Source organism: Suillus fuscotomentosus, assembly GCF_016647785.1.
Source record: "Suillus fuscotomentosus strain FC203 chromosome Unknown F5891scaffold_50, whole genome shotgun sequence".
NCBI classification, from domain to species: domain Eukaryota; kingdom Fungi; phylum Basidiomycota; class Agaricomycetes; order Boletales; family Suillaceae; genus Suillus; species Suillus fuscotomentosus.
Window position 1 is genome coordinate 1 of NW_024539562.1, and position 19528 is coordinate 19528.

Genomic DNA, 19528 nt, shown 5'->3' on the forward strand with positions numbered 1-19528 from the left:
ACATTACCTCCTGGCGCACCGTGGATGGGGATTTTGATTATCAGATATACTGGAGCAATATTGTAGACTTTTTTGAGAATGCCCCAGGTCCGGCTGCACGAGGAAGGGTGAACGAACTTCTTGAGTGGTGGACCAGGTGGGTAATGACTAGCTCGGTTGGACTGCTGCTAACTCGGGCCCTGTGCAGAAAGGTTTTCGGGAAGAATCACCGACAGGATTTGACGCCAGATGTTGTTTCGCGAATGTCTGTCAGTGCTCTTGCTACTCAGAGGCAGGAGAAGGAGGATGCTGTATTTGACTCCGACTAGGTTGCTTGAGCTCGTGTCCACTTTCCTTTAATTGCGACACGACTCTTTGTTAAATAGTAGTATTAATCAAGTGAAATAGACTTGTTCCTGCACATCTGCAATCATTGTCCCTAGCACAGTTTGAATTTATATCCTTGAACGTTGCATTGGAATGTAATGATCGGATTAGTGGACAAGTTCGTCAGCGATATAGACTCGATCCACCGATAAATAATGTTTACTTTAACACATCTTCTAATATCCATCAGGGACCTTGCATTTTCTAGTGTTCGTGCCCATAGGACTGATGAAGCTTGACAGGATGAATCCAAGAGATACAGCAAGGCCATAGCAACCTCTGTATTTTCCGATATTCATGGTGGGTTCTGCGTTATCTGATGTTCATGCCCTTAGCGACATTTTCTAGTCTTCACGCTCATGACACAATTCAGCCTGCAGTTGGTGGATTCACCCGCTTGTGTCTGTCAGGCTGAATTCAGGAAATACAGTCACGCTATGGTGGGTTCCGCATTATCTGAACTTCGTGCCATTGGCATCATTTTTTAGTTTTCACGCTCATAGCACAATTCAGCTTGCAGTTGGTGGATTCACCCGCTTGTGTCTGTCAGGCTGAATTCAGGAAATACAGTCACGCTATGGTGGGTTCCGTGCTATCTGGACTTCGTGCCATTGGCATCATTTTTTAGTTTTCACGCTCATAGCACAATTCAGCCTGCAGTTGGTGGATTCGCCCGCTTGTGCCTGTCCGGCTAAACTCAGGAAATACAGTTACGCCATGGTAGGCCCTGCCTTATTTAGTGTTCGCACTAATAGCACTGATGAAGCTTGACCAGATGGATCCAAGAGATACAGCAAGGCCGCGACAACCTCTGAATTTTCTGATATTCATAGCAAGTTTCTGCGTTATCCGACTTTCGTGCCGTTAGCATCATTTCTGGTTTCCATACTCATAGCACAATTTAGCTTGCAGTTGGTGGATTCACCCGCTAGTGTTTGATAAGCTGAATCTAGGGAATTCGGCTATGCTTTGGTGGGCTTCGCATTATTGCTTGTTGAATGGTAAGTGAGATACTGTGCCGGCCCATAGCCCACTGCAGTTAAATTGGTCAACATTTAAATGGGATATAAGTTGTTTTGTCGTTCGTATCACTAAACATACCTTTTCGTCTCCTCAAACACTAAGGATCCTGTTGTCAGGATCCAGTTCATGGATGATCGGAGTCCCCCCAATTGGTTGAATATACAATGTCAGTTGATCAACTTCGGAATATTATTCACATTTGCCAATGCTGACCAGAATGCACCGACTTGCTCCATAAAGGTCATGACGATTACGTGCCATGATGTTAGTCAGGATCAAGTTCATGAATGATTGGAGTCCCCCCAATTGGTTGAATATACGATGTCAGTTGATCAGCCTTCGGAATATTATTCACATTTGCCAATGCTGACCAGAATGCACCGACTTACTCCATAAAGGTCATTTGACGATTACGTGCCGTGACGTTAGTTCCCGAAGGCTTCGCCAGAAGAAGATTTCTCTTGAAGTGTTTTGAGTCCGGCACCAAGTTGTGAGTCTTCAGCTGCATGCTGACATTTGATACCATTCTTATCTGTTCACCAATTTACTGATGTGCATCTCGGTGTCCATCAAGAGATAAAATTTACTGTGATATATTTTGTAATACAATTTGCTCCTCATGTAATGTATTGTTGCGAGTGACGGCTGGCAAATAGAAATGCAATACGCACGACTCTACTGCCACTATCCTGTTGCAACATAAGCTTACACTTTGAACCCTCGGACAAGTCACATGCAGGTCATGGTCACTCTTAGCTAGTGACAAAATAATACTTGGGGACCGAACGCTATGTATCTGCATTACTATGGACATCACCAGCATATCTTTCACCTTCATACATCACAATCTCCTTCTTGTTCCCTTGTAACCTCGGTCTGTATTCAACTTCATGAACATGCACCGATTCGTTTTTTCTTAGATCCATCTTAGTGGAAACGCCTACTCAGCAAATAATGCTACTTCGCTGGTGTGCCTTTAAATCGGTCTTTTCTCGACATTGCCAAACATTTACATGTGAGAGCGGTCAGCAAATTTACGTAGAATGTTGTGATGCTCCAAAATATATTGCTTTAAATAGCTTTGTCATCTGTTCACCGATTCACTGATGTTGTGATTATGTACTATGTATTGTGATATATGGCCTTGTACTTTCCTCACCAGTTCACTGATGAGATCACAAGGTATGTGGTCCTCATGTATTGTAGCTATCCATTGGCATCGAGCTTATTTCTGGCAAAGTCACTAGGACTCTCGAGCATTTGATTTCTCGGTACCTCCTAGACTCGATCGTAATGGACACGAGAGGCCAGCGCAGCATGATGCAAGCCTGAGATGCGATATTCGTCGTGCTAGGTGTGGTTAAACTAATTGTCTCTTGGATTCCCATGCACATCGTCGTCATTCGCCTGCAGAGAAAGTACTCGCCAGGAGACGAGTCGGTTGAACGAGAGACACCCGTCTTGACAAGTAAGCAGACCGTCATATGCTGCGATGCGACCGCTCATACGATCCCTCGAATTGCAGGCTTACGAGGGCGAAGACGCAGAATATACACAGTATTCCGATGTCTCCCTCTGTTATACGAGTGTGATGGATTTTGCTTGTTTATTTTTCTGACACTTGTACAGATCGAGTTTGTATGCGTACTCATATTCAGCCTGTATTTCTAATGCCTGAACGGAAGTCTGACTTCTGCTCATCGTGTAGTTCAAGTCGATTCTCCATGAAGAAGGTTTTGGTTGGATCTCAGTGACAGTTAACAGTTGAGGTGATTACGGCACCAAACGTCAGTCGCCAACTTCTTGACAGACAACGCAGAACTGAAATTGTAACAAATACAAGGTAAGAAAGAAAAGTGCCATAGCCATTCCATGATTAAATTCATACACCAGGCGCCAATCTATGTGAAGAATGAGCTGCCACGTGCGTAACGAATGCGTCAAAGTAGATCGCTGCCCATGCATGTCTTTCTCGATCCCTAAGCTCTTTTCTCGGAATTCTTGCGATGTGTCCCGTTGCTTGATCATGCGACTCAGCTCGTCGTACAGGCCCTGCACATCAGATACTACAGCGTCAACTTTCTGTCATCATCCACCGTGACAAGGATCGCTTGTTTCTTCTGCCATTTGATCGACGCTTGATGCACCTTCGAAGCGAGTTGTGTCGTCGGAACACGGATATACGAGGCTGTCAAATTCAGCCTCGTCGCTGTCACAAAGGCTGGTATTCCATCGACGTAGTCGTCTTTTTCTTTGAGATATTGCGCGTTGTCCCATGCGTGTGTGATGGGCATCCGCTATTTGTCCTTGATAGGGCTGAAAGGAATACCCTTGCCCGAGGATTTCATGCGCCCGAATATCACAAGAACGTACAATCCGACTTCCGAATAACGCTCATGGGAGACACCGTCAACTAGAGGAATGCACCTGTCGAGATGACCATTATGGATCAGACGTTGATACCACTCATCGTTCTTTGTCAGGACATAAAGGTTATTCTTCTCCTAGGCTCCTTCTGCCTCGATCCACGGTGCTGCACGCTCGGTTCCTCATTGCTATAACGCTTGTTGGCCTGTTCACGGTCAACGATTTGCTACCGGGTGCACCAATAGCACGAGTGTTGTGGGGAAAAGAAAGGAGTTGATAGCGTCGGGAGAGGATTGAAGTAAAAAGTAACTGATAGTAAGTATCGAAGGAGTCAGTTGTAGAGCAGAGTAAACAATGATGTGACTCATCGAAATACGGTGTAGTGGCAATAGCTCAGTAGAGTGCAATTTGAGTGACAGCTATGGTGCAGCTGCCAGTAGGCGTGTGGATGACATGGACGAGGTACAGGGATAGCGGTAGTAGACACCGGAAGTCGGGAACGTTCAATTGACCAAACGTTGCGCATACATATTTGACGCGGACTTGTTCCGAAACGGACAGCGTGGGAGTCTAGTGTTTTGAGGCCTGCAAACAACTGCCGTTTCTATCCACGCCGTGATGGTTCTCAATCCAATCAGTACTTCTTATCTCACTCAGCGCTCAGCGCTCAGCAGTTGAACGCCGCGGCGTCTTCTTGTCGGGCCGGCAACTCGGTTTACTCCCAAATTCGTATCGCTTGGAGTACCAAAAACGCAAGCAAAACGAAGTAGAGGTTGAGGAGGACGACAAGTAAAAGTAGTAATGATTGTTAATACATTCTTCCTAGGGTATTCACCCGGAAATTGAAAGTGAGTTGTACTTTTAGAGAATCACATTGAGTATGTATGCGCCTCAACAGTCATACCGCTGCTGATCATATCGGCCTTAGTGTCAGTGACAGAAACGAACTCACTCGGTTTGGGATCTTGGCACCAGTCTTCCCCCTAATTCTAGAATTGTTGGGCATTCCTGACATACCCACATCTCGAAAGCTCCAAGTTCCAACATTCGATGGCAGTATCGTTCTCCAAGATTCGGACGAGACCCTGTTGTACAGTTTGGCTCGTGCGTGCCTCTTCAAGTTGGTACTTACGTTCACCACTTTACGCAACCTTCCTCCTGACGCATACATCGGACCAGCTGTGTCTCAACTGATCGCATAGCCTCAGATCTATTCTTCGCTTTTCCTCACGCTTCGAAGCTTCTGGTCTTCGAACAGCCTGTTGATCGGATCGTTCCAATCTAGGATAGCCTAATCAGGTCTGTCAATGGACCTGGCTTGCCTCCATGTACATGTACTGTGCTCGTGAAATTGTACTATTTTCATGCGATTCATTTGGATCAACATGATGGTCTGCCTTGCACCTTATGCTTCCTTCGGCAATGGGCCTATGCCCGATAGCGTGACTAACTCATGATTAGCGCTCCAAGAATCCAGTCAACATGTTGGTCATGATTAGCGCTTCAAGAATCCAGACAACGTGTTGGCCATGCTTTGGTCAAGGGTATTTAGTTCATCCCAGACGTTCTCTCTTTTCTCCCACCTACTTCTTACACCCTCACTTCGCTTACAGTTAGTAATCGACTACTACTCGTGATGAATGAAGACCATAGACCAGATCCTCCTCCAGAAACCAGCGAGGCACCCGTTTGTGAAAACTCGGTATGTAGTCTCGAGGGCTCACTCAATGTGGATGAGCGCTCATGGAATTCATCGCTGCTTGTGACGCTTTCTTCGTTCAGAGCCGACCCCGTAGTCGAGTCAAGCGGACGATTCGGAAATTTGCAAAAGGCGTCACCAAGAAACTTTTTGTGAGTACTCTGCTAGGTTTCCTTATTCTGAATATGGCTGACATTGTGCAGAAATTCTTCAAAATTTTCCGCAACCGCATTCCTGCGAACCAGAACGTAGACCTTCCAGATGCTTCAACCACTGTGGTCCAGACCGTCGAAATCGAAGGGGCTTCATCAAGTCAGAAAAACGAGGTAAGTGCTCAAACTTGCTATCCTACTCCTTCGGTTTTCTTAGAGGTGCATCTATTCTTCCAACGACAAGCATCTCGCCACATCTCAGATTCCCAGCGACTGCGTGAACCAAGGGCCGCGTGGAGAGCCTGATTCACAGGTATTGTCGTCAAATACTTTGACTTTCTTCTCTAATTTGGGCGCTCCCGCAGGTTCAGGCTGCTCCTTCTGGCGAGGAGGAAGTTCCTGATACTCACTTAGCTGACGCCGAACTTCAGGGTGCCCTTGATCGTGCACACAGCATGGGATTACTCGGGAAACATGCGACTTCTGTGGCATCCGCTGCCGACAATGCCCCAGCAGGTCTCGATGCCGCGGATAATTTTGAGACGAAGTATCTCCAACCCCTAAAGATCATTGATGGCGTCCTTGACAAGATCGCGGATGTATGAGCTATTCTTGTCTATTGGAAATGAACTAATCAAGTTGGATAGGTACATCCTTACGCAAAGATGGCGCTGGGCGTGCTGTCTGCTGCATCCAAAGTTTGTTTGGTTCCTCCCGGAGTGAAGTATCCTGCTCACAAGTCATAACTCTCTTTAGATTATAATCGATCAAGCAGAACGCGACCAATCGATATATAGTCTTCTCCAGAAATTGGCCGAAGTTTATCGCTTCATGACTCGAGACGACAATCTTGGCAAGATCGAATCAATGCGCGGTATCGTTAGAAAGATCGTTCAGCAGACTCAGGAGTGTGCCCGTTTTATCAGGGACTACTCGGAAACAAAGAACTTTTGTGCGTCACCATGCTATTGTACTTCGTTCATGAATCTCATACTATTATCGTAGGGAAGAGAATCGGGAAGAATGTCCTGTCAGAAACTGACGATACCATCAAACAGTACAGCGATATTTTGGATGACCTTATGCAGCAATTCCGGGACGAAGTCGATCGGGACGTGGCCATCTTCGTCCAACGTGCGGGTAAGGAGTCTGACATGCTTTTGTCTTTGCACTGACTGATACCCTTAAAGGTGAGACACTTGATCTCAGCGGCATGGTTTACGCAGGGGGCGCAGGAGTAGTCACTACGAAGCAATGTCTGTCAGGAACTCGCACGGACATTCTCTCCCAAATCACCAAGTGGATCAACAACAACAATGATTCCGTCCCACGCGTGATGTGGTTATCCGGCCCTGCAGGCAAGGGCAAATCAGCCATCGCGCACACGATCGCCAACTGGTTCAAGGAAACGGGAGGCCTTGGTTCATGTTTTTGTTTTGATCGGCACAGAGAAGGAGATCGTCTCCATGAAAAGATTTTCTCCACCATCGCGCTCGATCTTGCTGATCGTGATCCAGGGATGAAACGAGCGTTAGCAGCTGCAGTCGGGAATGACACCTCGCTCAAGAATACGAGGGACATTATCCAGCAGTGGCGCGAGCTTCTCATGGAACCGCTGAAGAAGTTCCCTGCGTCAAGCGTGGGGCCTGTCTTGATCGTGATCGATGCGCTGGACGAGAGCGGCGGAATAAAGACGCGGCAGGACCTTATCCGCATACTTGCCGGTAAACTTCAGAACAAAAAGGTTCCCCAAATCACCGAACTCCCTTCGAACTTTCGGATTCTCGTCACCTCTCGCCCGCTTCCTGATATCGAAGAGGGATTTGAAGGCGCTGGACATATTCTACGGTTGTCCATGGACAGTATTCCACCGGAAGTCGCGAAGTCCGACATCCAGGCATTCGTATCTGAGGAGTTGAAAGAGCGATCAGGATTTCAGGACACAGAATTCGCAGATCTCGCTGCGAAAGCCGATGGACTTTTCGAGTGGGCACGTCTCGCCTGCGAATACATCAAAAATCCCCCTCCGGGTGTACGCCGAATGGATCGCTTCGATGCCCTCATGAAACGCAGTGCCGGAAAGCAGAAAAACCTGCTGTATAATATGTATCTGGTCATTTTGAAAGAAATTATGAACAGGGATAGATATGATGATGACGAGCAGTACGAGAAAGCATTAGGAGGGTTTCGCTCCGTGATGGGACAAATACTCGGCACAGCTGAACCACTCCCCTTCAATTCCCTTCATATCATGCGGAAATACTTTCCAGACCGGAGCAAGCATGACAACATGGACATTATTAAGCATATGGGATCCCTCCTCAGCGGCACCACCAATTTATGTACCCCCATCCGACCACTTCACGCATCTTTCCACGATTTCCTGACAGACAAGTCATCCAGCGGAGCCTTTTTCGTCGACGTGTCCAAGGTACAGCGCGACCTTGCATTTGCGTCGCTACGAGTGATGGAACATGGCCTTGGCTTCAACATCTGCGGTTTGAAGTCATCTTACCTGCCTAATTCCCAAGACATGGAGCTGCCTGAACGAATCAAAACATCCATTTCCCCACATTTGTCCTATTCCTGTCGATATTGGGCTACTCATGTTCAGACAATGGACTTTGACGACGAGCTCGCAAAGGAAATAAGATCACTCTTCGGCGACGAGCGAATGATGTTCTGGATCGAAGCACTCGGACTTCTCGATGCAATCAGCGGTGCAATTGTTGTGCTTCCACTCGTTGCCAAGTGGCTGAAGGTGAGCACATGCCTACGAGGCAGGGTTGGACGAACAGCTCATACATATATACAGCATCGTTCTGGATATGAAGATCTGCGGTCCGCCACGATGGATATACAAAGATTCATGCAAGTGTTTGGCGGGGTGATTTTGCACAGCACACCCCATCTGTATTTATCAGCACTCCCGTTCTCGCCCGTCAATTCTACGATGGCTACCAAATTTACGGCTAAGTTTCAGAATACCCTTCGTCTGGCATCCGGCCGCGATTTGAACTGGACGGTTATTCAGGCCATAATCAGGGGGCACACCGGCTACGTTTGGTCAGTCTCGTTCTCACCAGATGGTACTCGCATCGCGTCTGGTTCGGAGGATAAGACCGTGCGGCTGTGGAATGCAGCAACAGGACAGCCATTGGGTGAGCCCTTGAAGGGACACACTGGCGCGGTTCGGTCAGTCTCGTTCTCACCGGATGGTACTCGCATCGCGTCTGGTTCGGAGGATAATACCGTGCGGCTGTGGAATGCAGCGACAGGACAGCTAGTGGGTGAGCCCTTGGAGGGGCACACTGGCGTGCTTCGGTCAGTGTCGTTCTCACCGGATGGTACTCGCCTCGCATCTGGTTCATATGATAACACCGTGCGGCTGTGGAATGCAGCGACGGGTCAGCCATTGGGTGAGCCCTTGAAGGGGCACACTGGCGTGGTTCGGTCAGTCTCATTCTCACCGAATGGTACTCACGTCGCGTCTGGTTCAGACGATAACACCGTGCGGCTGTGGAATGCAGCGACGGGACAGCCATTGGGTGGGCCCTGGAAGGGGCACACTGACAGCGTTTTCTCAGTCTCGTTCTCACCGGATGGTACTCGCATCGCGTCTGGTTCAATGGATAACACCGTGCGGCTGTGGAATGCAGCGACGGGACAGCCATTGGGTGAGCCCTTGGAGGGGCACACTGACACAGTTTTGTCAGTCTCGTTCTCACCGGATGGTACTCGCATCATGTCTGGTTCGCAGGATTACACCATGCGGCTGTGGAATGCAGCGACAGGACAGCCATTGGGTGAGCCCTTGAAGGGGCACACTGGCCCGGTTTACTCAATCTCGTTCTCACCGGATGGTACTGGCATCGCGTCTGGTTCATACGATAATACTGTGCGGCTGTGGAATGCAGCGACAGGACAGCCATTGGGTGAGCCCTTGAAGGGACACACTGGTGCGGTTCGGTCAGTCTCGTTCTCACCGGATGGTACTCACATCGTGTCTGGTTCAATGGATAACACCGTGCGTCTGTGGAATGCAGCGATGGGACAGCCATTGGGTGAGCCCTTGAAGGGGCACACTGGTATGGTTTGGTCAGTCTCGTTCTCACCAGATGGTACTCGCATCGCGTCTGGTTCGGAGGATAAGACCGTGCGGCTGTGGAATGCAGCGACGGGACAGCCATTGGGTGAGCCCTTGAAGGGGCATACTGCCTGGGTTTTCTCAGTCTCGTTCTCACCGGATGGTACTCGCATCGCATCTGGTTCAATGGATAACACCGTGCGGCTGTGGAATGCAGCGACAGGACAGCCATTGGGTGAGCCCTTAGAGGGGCACGCTGGCTGGGTTTACTCAGTCTCGTTCTCGCCGGACGGTACTCGCATCGCATCTGGTTCGCAGGATAAGACCGTGCGGCTGTGGAATGCAGCGACGGGACAGCCACTGGGTGAGCCCTTGAAGGGGCACACTGACATTATTTTCTCAGTCCTCTTCTCGCCGGATGGTACTCGTATCGCGTCTGGTTCGCATGATAAGACCGTGCGGCTGTGGAATGCAGCGATGGGACAGCCATTGGGTGAGTCCCTAAAGGGGCACACCGGCTACGTTTTGTCAGTCTCGTTCTCACCAGATGGTACTAGCATCGCGTCTGGTTCGGAGGATAAAACCATGCGGCTTATGAAAGTGCTGCCATTCCCCGAGTCCACTGAGACGAATCCCTCTGCATCTCTACTGCATCGAAGTACCGCATCTCCCACTCAAGCGAGTCCTATCACGCCAAGCAACACTTGCAACCATTCCCCCATTTCCTTCTCGCCCTGCCTGACACACGCCCTCCCCAACCCCGCTGACTTGCTCGAGCCCCCCTCTGATCACCATTCTAATTCAACCCCTTTCTTTCTGCAGCCTGATGGATGGATCATGGGACCCAATCATGAGCTCCTTTTCTGGGTACCTCCCGCTTCCCGACACGCGTTTTATACTCCTTGGACGTCATTAGTGATCCCGAGAGGAGGCGTTGAGCTTGATTTGAGCTGCATGGCACATGGGACGCGCTGGTCGAGTTGCCGAAACGCGTGAGTTTTTAATCTTTACCATTTGTCCTCGCAGTTGCTAACATCAATTCCTCCAGCTCCACGTAATGAGGATTTTATTGCTGCAATACCGAGTGTACCATTTAATTCTATGATTCCCTTCCTATGTATATTTCGCACCGATCCTGAATTTATGGCTGTTGCTGCTGATTCGTGGCAAAACTAATTTAATCAAAGATGTCCTTAGACATCATACTGATGTGTCATAGGTGCTTCGGTATTCACCGTCAGCCTCGAAGTGTATGTGATGAAGTGGCTGCAACACCGCATGTACAGAGACATGAGGATGTGCTGATCGACTCATTCTACCCACAGTGACCAACTTGGAGGGCGTTTCAGATGTTCTCACCAGAGCTATTTTTGACGTGGATGAAGCAATAAAACGGGACTTCCTCGAAATATTCCCTGAAGACGTCGACGAAATCGCTACGATGTCAAAGCGCGGGTCAACGACCAGTCTTCCGGAGGACTCAATTATCAGAAAGCCCCAGTTTTCTTGAGGGGATCTACAATCTTATTGATGCTCGTGGACCCTACAAAGAAACATCTTTGGGTGCTCAATCTCGGTGATGGCTTAGTGGGTAAGCCGAGGTGAAGGTTCAAGCGGAAATCATTGACATCGACCTTGGAGCAGTGCTCGGAAGTACATAGACGAGACGCCAGTTCACAATGGAATGCATCCATCTTGAGCCATAATCACAATGGCAACAACCCTGCTGAGGCCGATCGCATCAAACAGCAACACCCTGGCGAACCAGAATGCGTTTTCGACGATAGGGTGCTCGGCAATCTTGCTGTCACGAGAGGTAAGTCTATCGAATGTATTAGATCAGTCGATCTCACTGTGATGCGGCGTCAAGCTGTTGGCGACCACAGCTTCAAACTGCCTCGCATCTACGCTGAGAAAATATTTTTGAATGTAGAACTGGGATTTCGTGTCTCTGCTGCGATTGAGTCTTTCATTCCACGAAACCTGAGCCCACCGTCCGTTATGTCGACCTTCATGAGCAGTCAAGTTGCGATCGCGACTACTTTATCTTGATGTGTTCCGACGGGTTGGTTGACCTTTACATGGATGACCCAGATCACGTCGAATCCCTTGCATCTCTCGTCCAGAAGTGGGTGGGAATAGTAGGTGACGTCGTGAAAGACGACATCCAGGAGGCAATGCTGCGCTTGTTGAGATACGCTCTGGGCGCAGAAGACATCGACAGTCTCATGCATGCTTAACGTAGACATGCCTGTCCCTTACATGGATGATACGACTGTCATCTTACAAGTGCTGTAGTATCTGATACCAAGGTGTGTGCATGTATGGGGTAACGCGGATTGTACAGATGCCAAGTGCCAAGTGCCAGAGATGCTGCGTTTGTAAATCATAGATAAAAGTCAGGAAAACATCGAGCCTTGCATCATCGCAAGTCCAAGATCTCCAGCGGGATGTCTTTCATTTGCACGTGCCCCTTGTCTGCGTCCTAAACAACCGATCAATAGCTGTGGACGAACCACTCCAGAAGCTACGCACTGTGTAGATCGGCACCTCTGGGTGCAGGTGGAAGGCTTCCTTAACATTGCAGTCCAAATTTGTTTGCAAGCCTGGGGGGTCGGTGAGGCGGAAAATTCCAAAGCTAAACGTGAAAAGAATCAAGACATGAGTGGTATGAGCAATGTGGTACGCACTTGGGAGTGAACTTTGGGGCGCAAACAACGGCAAAGGACTCCGGAAGCATACGCTGAAATCCAGAATGTGTATGTAGATCAACCGACGACATAAAGCCTTCGTAAAGAACCAGTAAGTAAGAGGTTCTGTGCTAAATTGAAGGATCCACAAGATTGTGAAGGATGCGTGTGAATCTAACGAAGATCGTTAGACGCAGATACACAGGACGACCAGAGAAAACATGCTCATCCCAAGGTGATCAAAGATCGTTCTTCTGTGAATTGCAAGACAAGCTCTTCCTCGTCCATAGTGCAAGTATCGCTTGTCGAGTGCTGCCTTTGAATCAAGAGCGTCGTGACAGTAAATTTATTTCCTTTGTCTTGTCCAAGCAACAGTCGAAAAGTTTCACGATTTCGCGCCATATTCAGCGATGGGATAGACAGGAACCGCGGAAGACATTCTCGTGGCAAGCTCACAGTCTTCAGGTCGGGTATTTGGACAGGATCGCTGGGTTTACGAGTAATCCGTGCAGACTCTTGGGAAGCAGTCCGGTGCCGGTCACCATCGATATGACGTACGGGAGCGGGTGGGGGTGGAGGAACGGCCTGACGAGCTCGCGAAAGGGTAGAATATGGGGTTGCAGAATCAAAGTAGACATCAGAAGTCGACCGCGTCGTGTTCTGAGAGTATGGGTATGACACCGGCTGACTCGGCAAAGCAACCACAGATGATCAGGAAGTTGATTGGTAGACAATTGAGAGGATTCCGGTACGAAAAGTAGGGAAGATTGTACGAGATTGGTGGGCTTGAGAGTGAGGTAATTGAAAATTGGTTGCAGAGAAGGCGCGTAGCCTAGCTTGAGCTGGTGTTGCGACATGAGTTCTGGGTATTGAATATGTCCATCCGGTGGAACAGGCGATGTTGTGGTTACTGGTGCAGGATAAGACGGGCTGAAGGGACAATGAGATACGCCCAATATAGACGAGGAGATACTCACGGCTTCAAGCTTGTTGGAGTTGTAGCGCGGTTTCTATATGGCCAAGTCTATAGATGTATAGATTCGAGGACGCTGACCTTGTTGGGCTCTCGATAGGCATAAGAAGGGGAGCAACAGCCATTGCTTGAGACCTTTCGAAGGATCCCAAAGGTTGGAAAGAGCACGTTCTGAGAGCTCCGCAATTGTTGAAGGTCTCCTACTAGATGGGCTTGGTCGCGGAGAGGGTCGGGGCACATTTGCATAAGGCGAATTCATGATGGAACGAAAGCAAGAGCATCTAACCACCGCTCGCAACGTCCTAATATTTCGTACTTACCGTATTTGGGATGAAATGCCTCCGTGTGGCTGTTCTGGTCCAACGGTTGAGATTGGGCTTTTGGAACTTGGATGGACAATTGGCCAAGTACTCGTACGACAAGATCAGCTTCTTGCGCAGCACGCCCCTTGGCGCCGAATTCGATCTAACAATAGCCAACATCCTATTGTCAGCGCTTTAGCGACGAACAAACAGTTCTGGTGAACACAACAAACTCTAATACCCAAATTTACAATCCAGGCACAAGGGAACGCGTCACATCTTTGACAGGTCAAGAATCACTCGCGTGGACGCTCGATGGCACAAGCCTTCCTCTATCGATTCTACGATACTTACTCTATTCTAGATGATTTGGGTGAGTGACTATTATCTCCCGTGGAGGACTCCACAGATATTCCAACACGACCGAGAAAAATGATTACAAACCGTCCGAGAAGACGCCCATGAGGTTATGCACCAGACAGATTAAAGACAAGTGTGTTGAGAACGATATAGAACACGAGGTATGTCGTCGTCATGTCGATATGATCTCATTGTGTGTATCGTAGCTATCCATTCTCATCGAGCCTATTGCTGGCAAAGTCACCAAAACTCTCGAGCATTTGATTTCTCGGTACCTTCCAGATTCAATCGTAATGGGCACGAGAGGCCAGCGCAGCATGATGCAAGAGTAAGTCAACGAACCACTTCCGACGTCGTCCCGATTACTCACAAGAACCAGGGCAATTTGATATACCTCGCTCTCATAACAGAACGTATGCCCATAATCTCAAAGTTCCTCTCTAACCATATCGACCCAAGCACACCTCCATTTGTTTTCGGGGAAGTATTTGACGTCCCTCGACTCAGTCAAGCCATAGGGATCCACTTGCTACTTTAATGGCACAAAGTCGAGGATCCAGAAAGTCAGGTTCTCGATGATCTTGGTTGTTGGACTATCTGGGAAACCGTTCAACAGCACATCGAGATTCCTGAACCACGACGAAGTCCTCTTATGAACATGCTCAAGCACGGTGAGACAAATTCGAGCACCCCTCTTCGATGATTAAATCTATGGCTATCACAGACGTTTCGTGGATGCGAACTCCAGCTTGGGTCGATCTGACACCCCCTAGCGTATATCACAATCATGCATCCTTTTGGTCTCTCGCCTCACTTGGGTTTGCAGAAACTCGTTCGAAAAGCCTGGGATTATCATTAACGAATCGTCATTCTCCTCAGCACCAGGTTTCCCTTCCTCCGGACGATCACATATATTTCTTTTACTACATAAGCGCTCATCATACATGGGACTGTATTCTCCTGCGTGAAGATTCGTAGGCCAACACATGCGATGGACTGCAAGCATGGAAAATATTGTCGATGCGCATGCCCGACGCGCCATGAATGAACCAACACCTCCTGTGAGTGAAAGTTTCGGGCTCTACAGATCTAATTTTTGATATTATATATTGATCCACATACGGCACGGCGACTTCAGCCAGCAATGCGAGGAGTTTTCTGTGGATCAGTGCTTCGCCCCGTTGTCTGTCATTGCGCGCAGGTTGTCTGAGGTGCAAGAAGAGCTTCGGACACAAAAAGGGATTGAGGCCACGCATGTTATCATGACGAGCGACGAAATGGACCCGGAATGGTGGTCAGATGTTGGGGCGTTGGGGTGGACGTGGGTAGATTATGCAGCGGAACGGACAGAGGATATCTATGGAAAATGGTGAGCCGATTAGATGTCATGTTTTTATTCTAACTTAAGTTGTGGCTGCTACCCGGCATCCGGTGTTCATCCATGCTATTATTCAGTCGAATGGAGCTGGCTTTATTGGCACTCGTGGTTCCACGATGTCCACACTAGCTGGCCCCAGAGTACAGTCGTGACATGAGAGAGCGACTCGGCTCGTTAGATGGGGGTGGCCGGGCGCGGCTGATCGGAATGCCAGAATCGAGACTACTTTGCGCTTCACAACCATTCGTTACAATGTTCTTGTATTTTTTTATTTATGATGCGCATGATGGCCGTTCTCCAGCTCGAATTCACTGCATGCGAAAGCAAGCTTAATCTTCTTGGTGCACAGTACTGGAAACGTTCCCTTCCTGACGGGGATCAACAATCAAGACGCACCAAGACATGCAGATACTTTATACTGGTCTACAGCGAGCCGCAAGGTGAGCGGTCATGAGACATAAGACTTGAGCTTGAAAGTTTCCTGGAGAGGTGTGATACTCGCTTGATGTCTCGGTAGGGCTTGAAACTGTGAAGACAAATGTCGGACGCATGCAGCCAGTGGAGTCGGCTATGACTGGGTGGGAGCAGACGATGATGGCGAACTGCCTCGTGTCTTGGGCGTGTATGGAAGCGAGGATGGTTAGCGTGGTGAAGCAACATAAAAACGCACAATACACGCACTTCTGTAACTTAGAGAAAGACACCCACAATCCCTCGGCCGTGCTCAACACCATCAACCTCCAGTAAAATGTCACAGCTCATTCCAAGCACCACACCCATTCGAACTTTTGGAGATCATGAGGACGCCGTGAAGGCAGTCGCAGTGTTCCCCGATAAACGACGAATGATTACGGGTTCGGACGACAAGACACTTCGTCTTTGGGACTTGGAGACAGGTGTTGTGTTGAAGAAGTTGGAAGGGCATGGCAGTTCGGTGTATGCATTGGCGGTGTCACGAAATGGTCAAATAATAGCAAGCGGTGATTATGGTGGAGAAGTCATCGCCTGGCACGGAGAAACTGGCGAATTCAAATATTCATCACCCAACCCATCAAAGCCCACTCCGGTCGGATCCGCTCGGTTGATTTTTCTCTGGATGGAATGGTGCTGGCCACTGGTTCAAATGACGAGACGGTCAAGTGTTGGAGTACCAAAACGTGGCAGATGCAAGGAGATCCAATCGAGTGTGGCAGTTTCGTCTTCTGCGTTCTATATTCACCTTCTGGTGAACTTCTTGCCATCGCAACATTCTCCAATATCCAAATTTATAATCCAGGCACAAGGGAACAAGTCGCATCTTTGACAAGTTGGAGCCTGTCACTCGCGTGGACGCCGGATGGTACACGCCTTCTTTCAGGAGGCAGTAATTCCATTGAGGAGTGGGACACATCAACCTGGCAGCAGGTCGGTCATGCCTACAAAGGCCACACTGACACTATCAACGCCATTGCCATTCATCCTGCTGGCACCCTCGTCGCTTCTGCATCTTATGACACGCATGTCCGTCTCTGGCGGCTCTCAGATCAACGAACCATCGCCGTCTTCCAGCATTCATCTCCCGTGACATGTGTCACGTTCTCTGTGGACGGCAAGTACATCCTCAGTGGAGGTCAAGACAGGCAGATTTCAGAATGGGCAATACCAAAGGACGCTCATTCAAAGGCGAGTTTTCATTTCTGACTCTCATTAGTACGCAATTCGAGCATCCTTCATACAGATCCTTGATATCACAACAGCCCGCGATGCATGTCTAACTGGGGACTTGTCTATCGCTGAAGAGCTCCTCACCCAAGATGTCGACACCAACGTTGACGACTGTGTTTCATATGCCAATCGTTCATTCGTCATGGCCCGGAAGCATGACTTGGACAACGCACTTGAAGATGCAATCAAGGTGAGATGTCATTGTCCTCTGACGAAAGGCTAACTTCCATCCATAACGTAGTCCATCAACATTCGGCCATCATTGGTAGGCTTCATCTCTAAAGGCATCGCCCTCTGCGGAAAAGGTCACGTCCGCGAAGCAAGGATAGCATTCGACGTCGCGTCCATGTTCACCAACCATAATTCAGAAACCAACCAATTTCTTCTCTTGATCAAGGTACATTCAATTCTTCTCCCATGCTCTCTGCCTCATCTTGTATTCCAGGCCATCGCACTCTTCAGCGCAGATCAACGCGAGGAAGCAATGCTGCTTATCAAAGACCTGGCTGCCGCTTGTCCTGATGTCGATCCTCTCGCGCGTCGTGTTGTGGAAGTAAGTATCATGTGGCCACACTCGATCATCAATCCTGATCTTTTCAACTCGCACAATAGACGCATCTACGTGTTCAGCTCAGAATCAAAGCTTTTGATGACGCGCGCCCCGACGAAGCCGCTGATCACTTCACCACCGCTGTCAACTCGGGCGCTTTCTCATCAGAATTCATGCCTCAAACGTACGAGGACTTGACTGTGGTGTGTCAAGATGATGCATACATAATACTTTCCATAACCTAGTACTTTGTCCAGCTCTTCGGCTGGGATCTCAAGTCCTTGTTGCTAACTACACACCAGAAACGGTGCCAGGCATTCCTTTCGGCAGGTAAACCCGACGAAGCCCTCGAAGCACACAAATACATGATGGACGCCATCGACGACATCGCGAAGGCCAGCTGTCTCGATTGGTCCAACGGCAAGTCTTCCGTCATGTCACCCACGACTATCATGCTCACCCGCATGTCACTCAGAGTTCAAGGAGAAATGCAGCACGCTCGCTGCGGACAACGACCGTATTCTTGGCGTATGCACCTCTTTCCTTACCTCTTTTCGATACTGACTATTATGCAGGCAGAGATCCCCGGCCAAGATCACGATGGCTATGATGCAGATCCCAATTTCTTCTACAGAACGCATCAAGTGCGTGCAAGAGCTCATCCTTGTATTCTCTCGCTCATAATTCATCACAGCATTCTCAGATTTCCAGACCAAGACTTCAAGAACGCCCTGGGCGCCTCAAAAGATTCAGGCTCGCTATGACGAGGAGGCCTCAGGAAGCTCCTGCTCCTGTTCCTGTTCCTGCTCCTGCACCACCCACTACCTCACCACCAGTCGCTGTCACCACCACCGTCAAAACTCATTTACGACACATATTCTCCCGGTCACCCCATCATGCAACGCCGCCCGTTGTCGATGTTCCGTTCGCGAAGGCTAAAGAGGTGGGTCAGGTCGATTCTTACCAACGTATTCTGGTTGTCTGATGCGTAGATCTACAGCGTAATGCTGCTGCAGGTGCTCCTGGCCCAGACCCGGACATCGTACCTGATGAATATCTCGATACTACCGAACCGGACCCTGACACGCAACAGCAGCGACAACAACATCAGCAACCACATCAGCAAGCAGTAGCAGTCCATATAGACCCTGGGGAACATGGAGGCGGAAAGTCCTGTGTCTGCTGCTAGCGGGTTTTCGAATGTCTCGAATACTTCAGTCATATCGTCGATCTTATTATGATATCTTTATTGACTTGAAGCAGTATTTTATTGATAGGTGATTGACTGATCAGTACATCCTTTAGATTATTTGGAGAGTTTTTCCTCCGTAATAAATCGTGAACCTCCCATCCTCCATCTGTAAAGCTTGACTTGCGCATAAGTTGCTGAATGTGAGATATCGTGCGCTTGTACAACCAGAGCCATTCCGCATTCAAACATATCTTATTGACTGCACAGTAGCAGCCGACTTCTCAACGTGTGGCTGAAATCGATTTTCCATGAAGCTCTTGGTTGGATCTCAGTGACAGTCAGTACTTGACGTGATGATGGCGCCAAACGTCAGTCGCCGACTTCTTGACAGACAACGCAGGACTAAAATCGTAAAAAATCTGCAAGGTAGGTAAGGAAAGTGATAACCACTATGATAAAACGACTTCCATCTCATGAACCAGGCGCCATTCTATCCATAGGAATGAACTACAACGTGCGTAATGAATGCGTAAAAGTACTTCGCTACCCCTGCATGTCTTTCTCGATCCCGAAACTCTTTTCTCGGAATTCTTGCGATTTGTCCCGTTGCTTGATCATACGACTCAGCTCGTCGTACAGGCCCTGCACATCGGATATTGCAGCATCAACTTTGGCCCGAGCTATA

General features: G+C 48.8%; 5 protein-coding genes across 5 annotated transcripts; 4 read left to right on the plus strand and 1 right to left on the minus strand.

Annotated features, from left to right (window-relative positions):
* F5891DRAFT_957768 (uncharacterized protein) lies at nt 1-308 on the plus strand (the record flags this gene model as incomplete). Its single annotated transcript, XM_041375511.1, has 2 exons — nt 1-136; nt 188-308. Coding segments are annotated over 2 exons (257 nt in total), but the record flags the coding sequence as incomplete, so codon positions are not given.
* A 5084-nt stretch (nt 309-5392) lies between these two features.
* On the plus strand, nt 5393-6212 carry F5891DRAFT_982964 (uncharacterized protein; the record flags this gene model as incomplete). The annotated part of the gene is made up of 5 exons (XM_041377277.1): nt 5393-5458; nt 5539-5607; nt 5659-5781; nt 5825-5920; nt 5973-6212. The coding sequence occupies 5 exons, from the start codon at nt 5393-5395 to the stop codon at nt 6210-6212; spliced, it is 594 nt and encodes a 197-aa protein (XP_041222521.1).
* A 5904-nt stretch (nt 6213-12116) lies between these two features.
* Nucleotides 12117-13616, minus strand: F5891DRAFT_1165455 (uncharacterized protein; the record flags this gene model as incomplete). The annotated part of the gene is made up of 6 exons (XM_041365392.1): nt 12117-12179; nt 12230-12332; nt 12385-12481; nt 12534-12558; nt 12655-12977; nt 13526-13616. 6 exons carry the CDS (start codon nt 13614-13616, stop codon nt 12117-12119), a joined length of 702 nt encoding a protein of 233 aa, XP_041222522.1.
* Nucleotides 13617-14182: 566 nt separating this feature from the next.
* F5891DRAFT_1130051 (uncharacterized protein) lies at nt 14183-15549 on the plus strand (the record flags this gene model as incomplete). Its single annotated transcript, XM_041364475.1, has 8 exons — nt 14183-14347; nt 14399-14525; nt 14568-14690; nt 14744-14971; nt 14998-15080; nt 15162-15388; nt 15428-15429; nt 15485-15549. The coding sequence occupies 8 exons, from the start codon at nt 14183-14185 to the stop codon at nt 15547-15549; spliced, it is 1020 nt and encodes a 339-aa protein (XP_041222523.1).
* Nucleotides 15550-18251: 2702 nt separating this feature from the next.
* F5891DRAFT_982967 (uncharacterized protein) lies at nt 18252-18840 on the plus strand (the record flags this gene model as incomplete). The annotated part of the gene is made up of 3 exons (XM_041377278.1): nt 18252-18295; nt 18363-18594; nt 18652-18840. 3 exons carry the CDS (start codon nt 18252-18254, stop codon nt 18838-18840), a joined length of 465 nt encoding a protein of 154 aa, XP_041222524.1.
* Nucleotides 18841-19528: the final 688 nt, after the last annotated feature.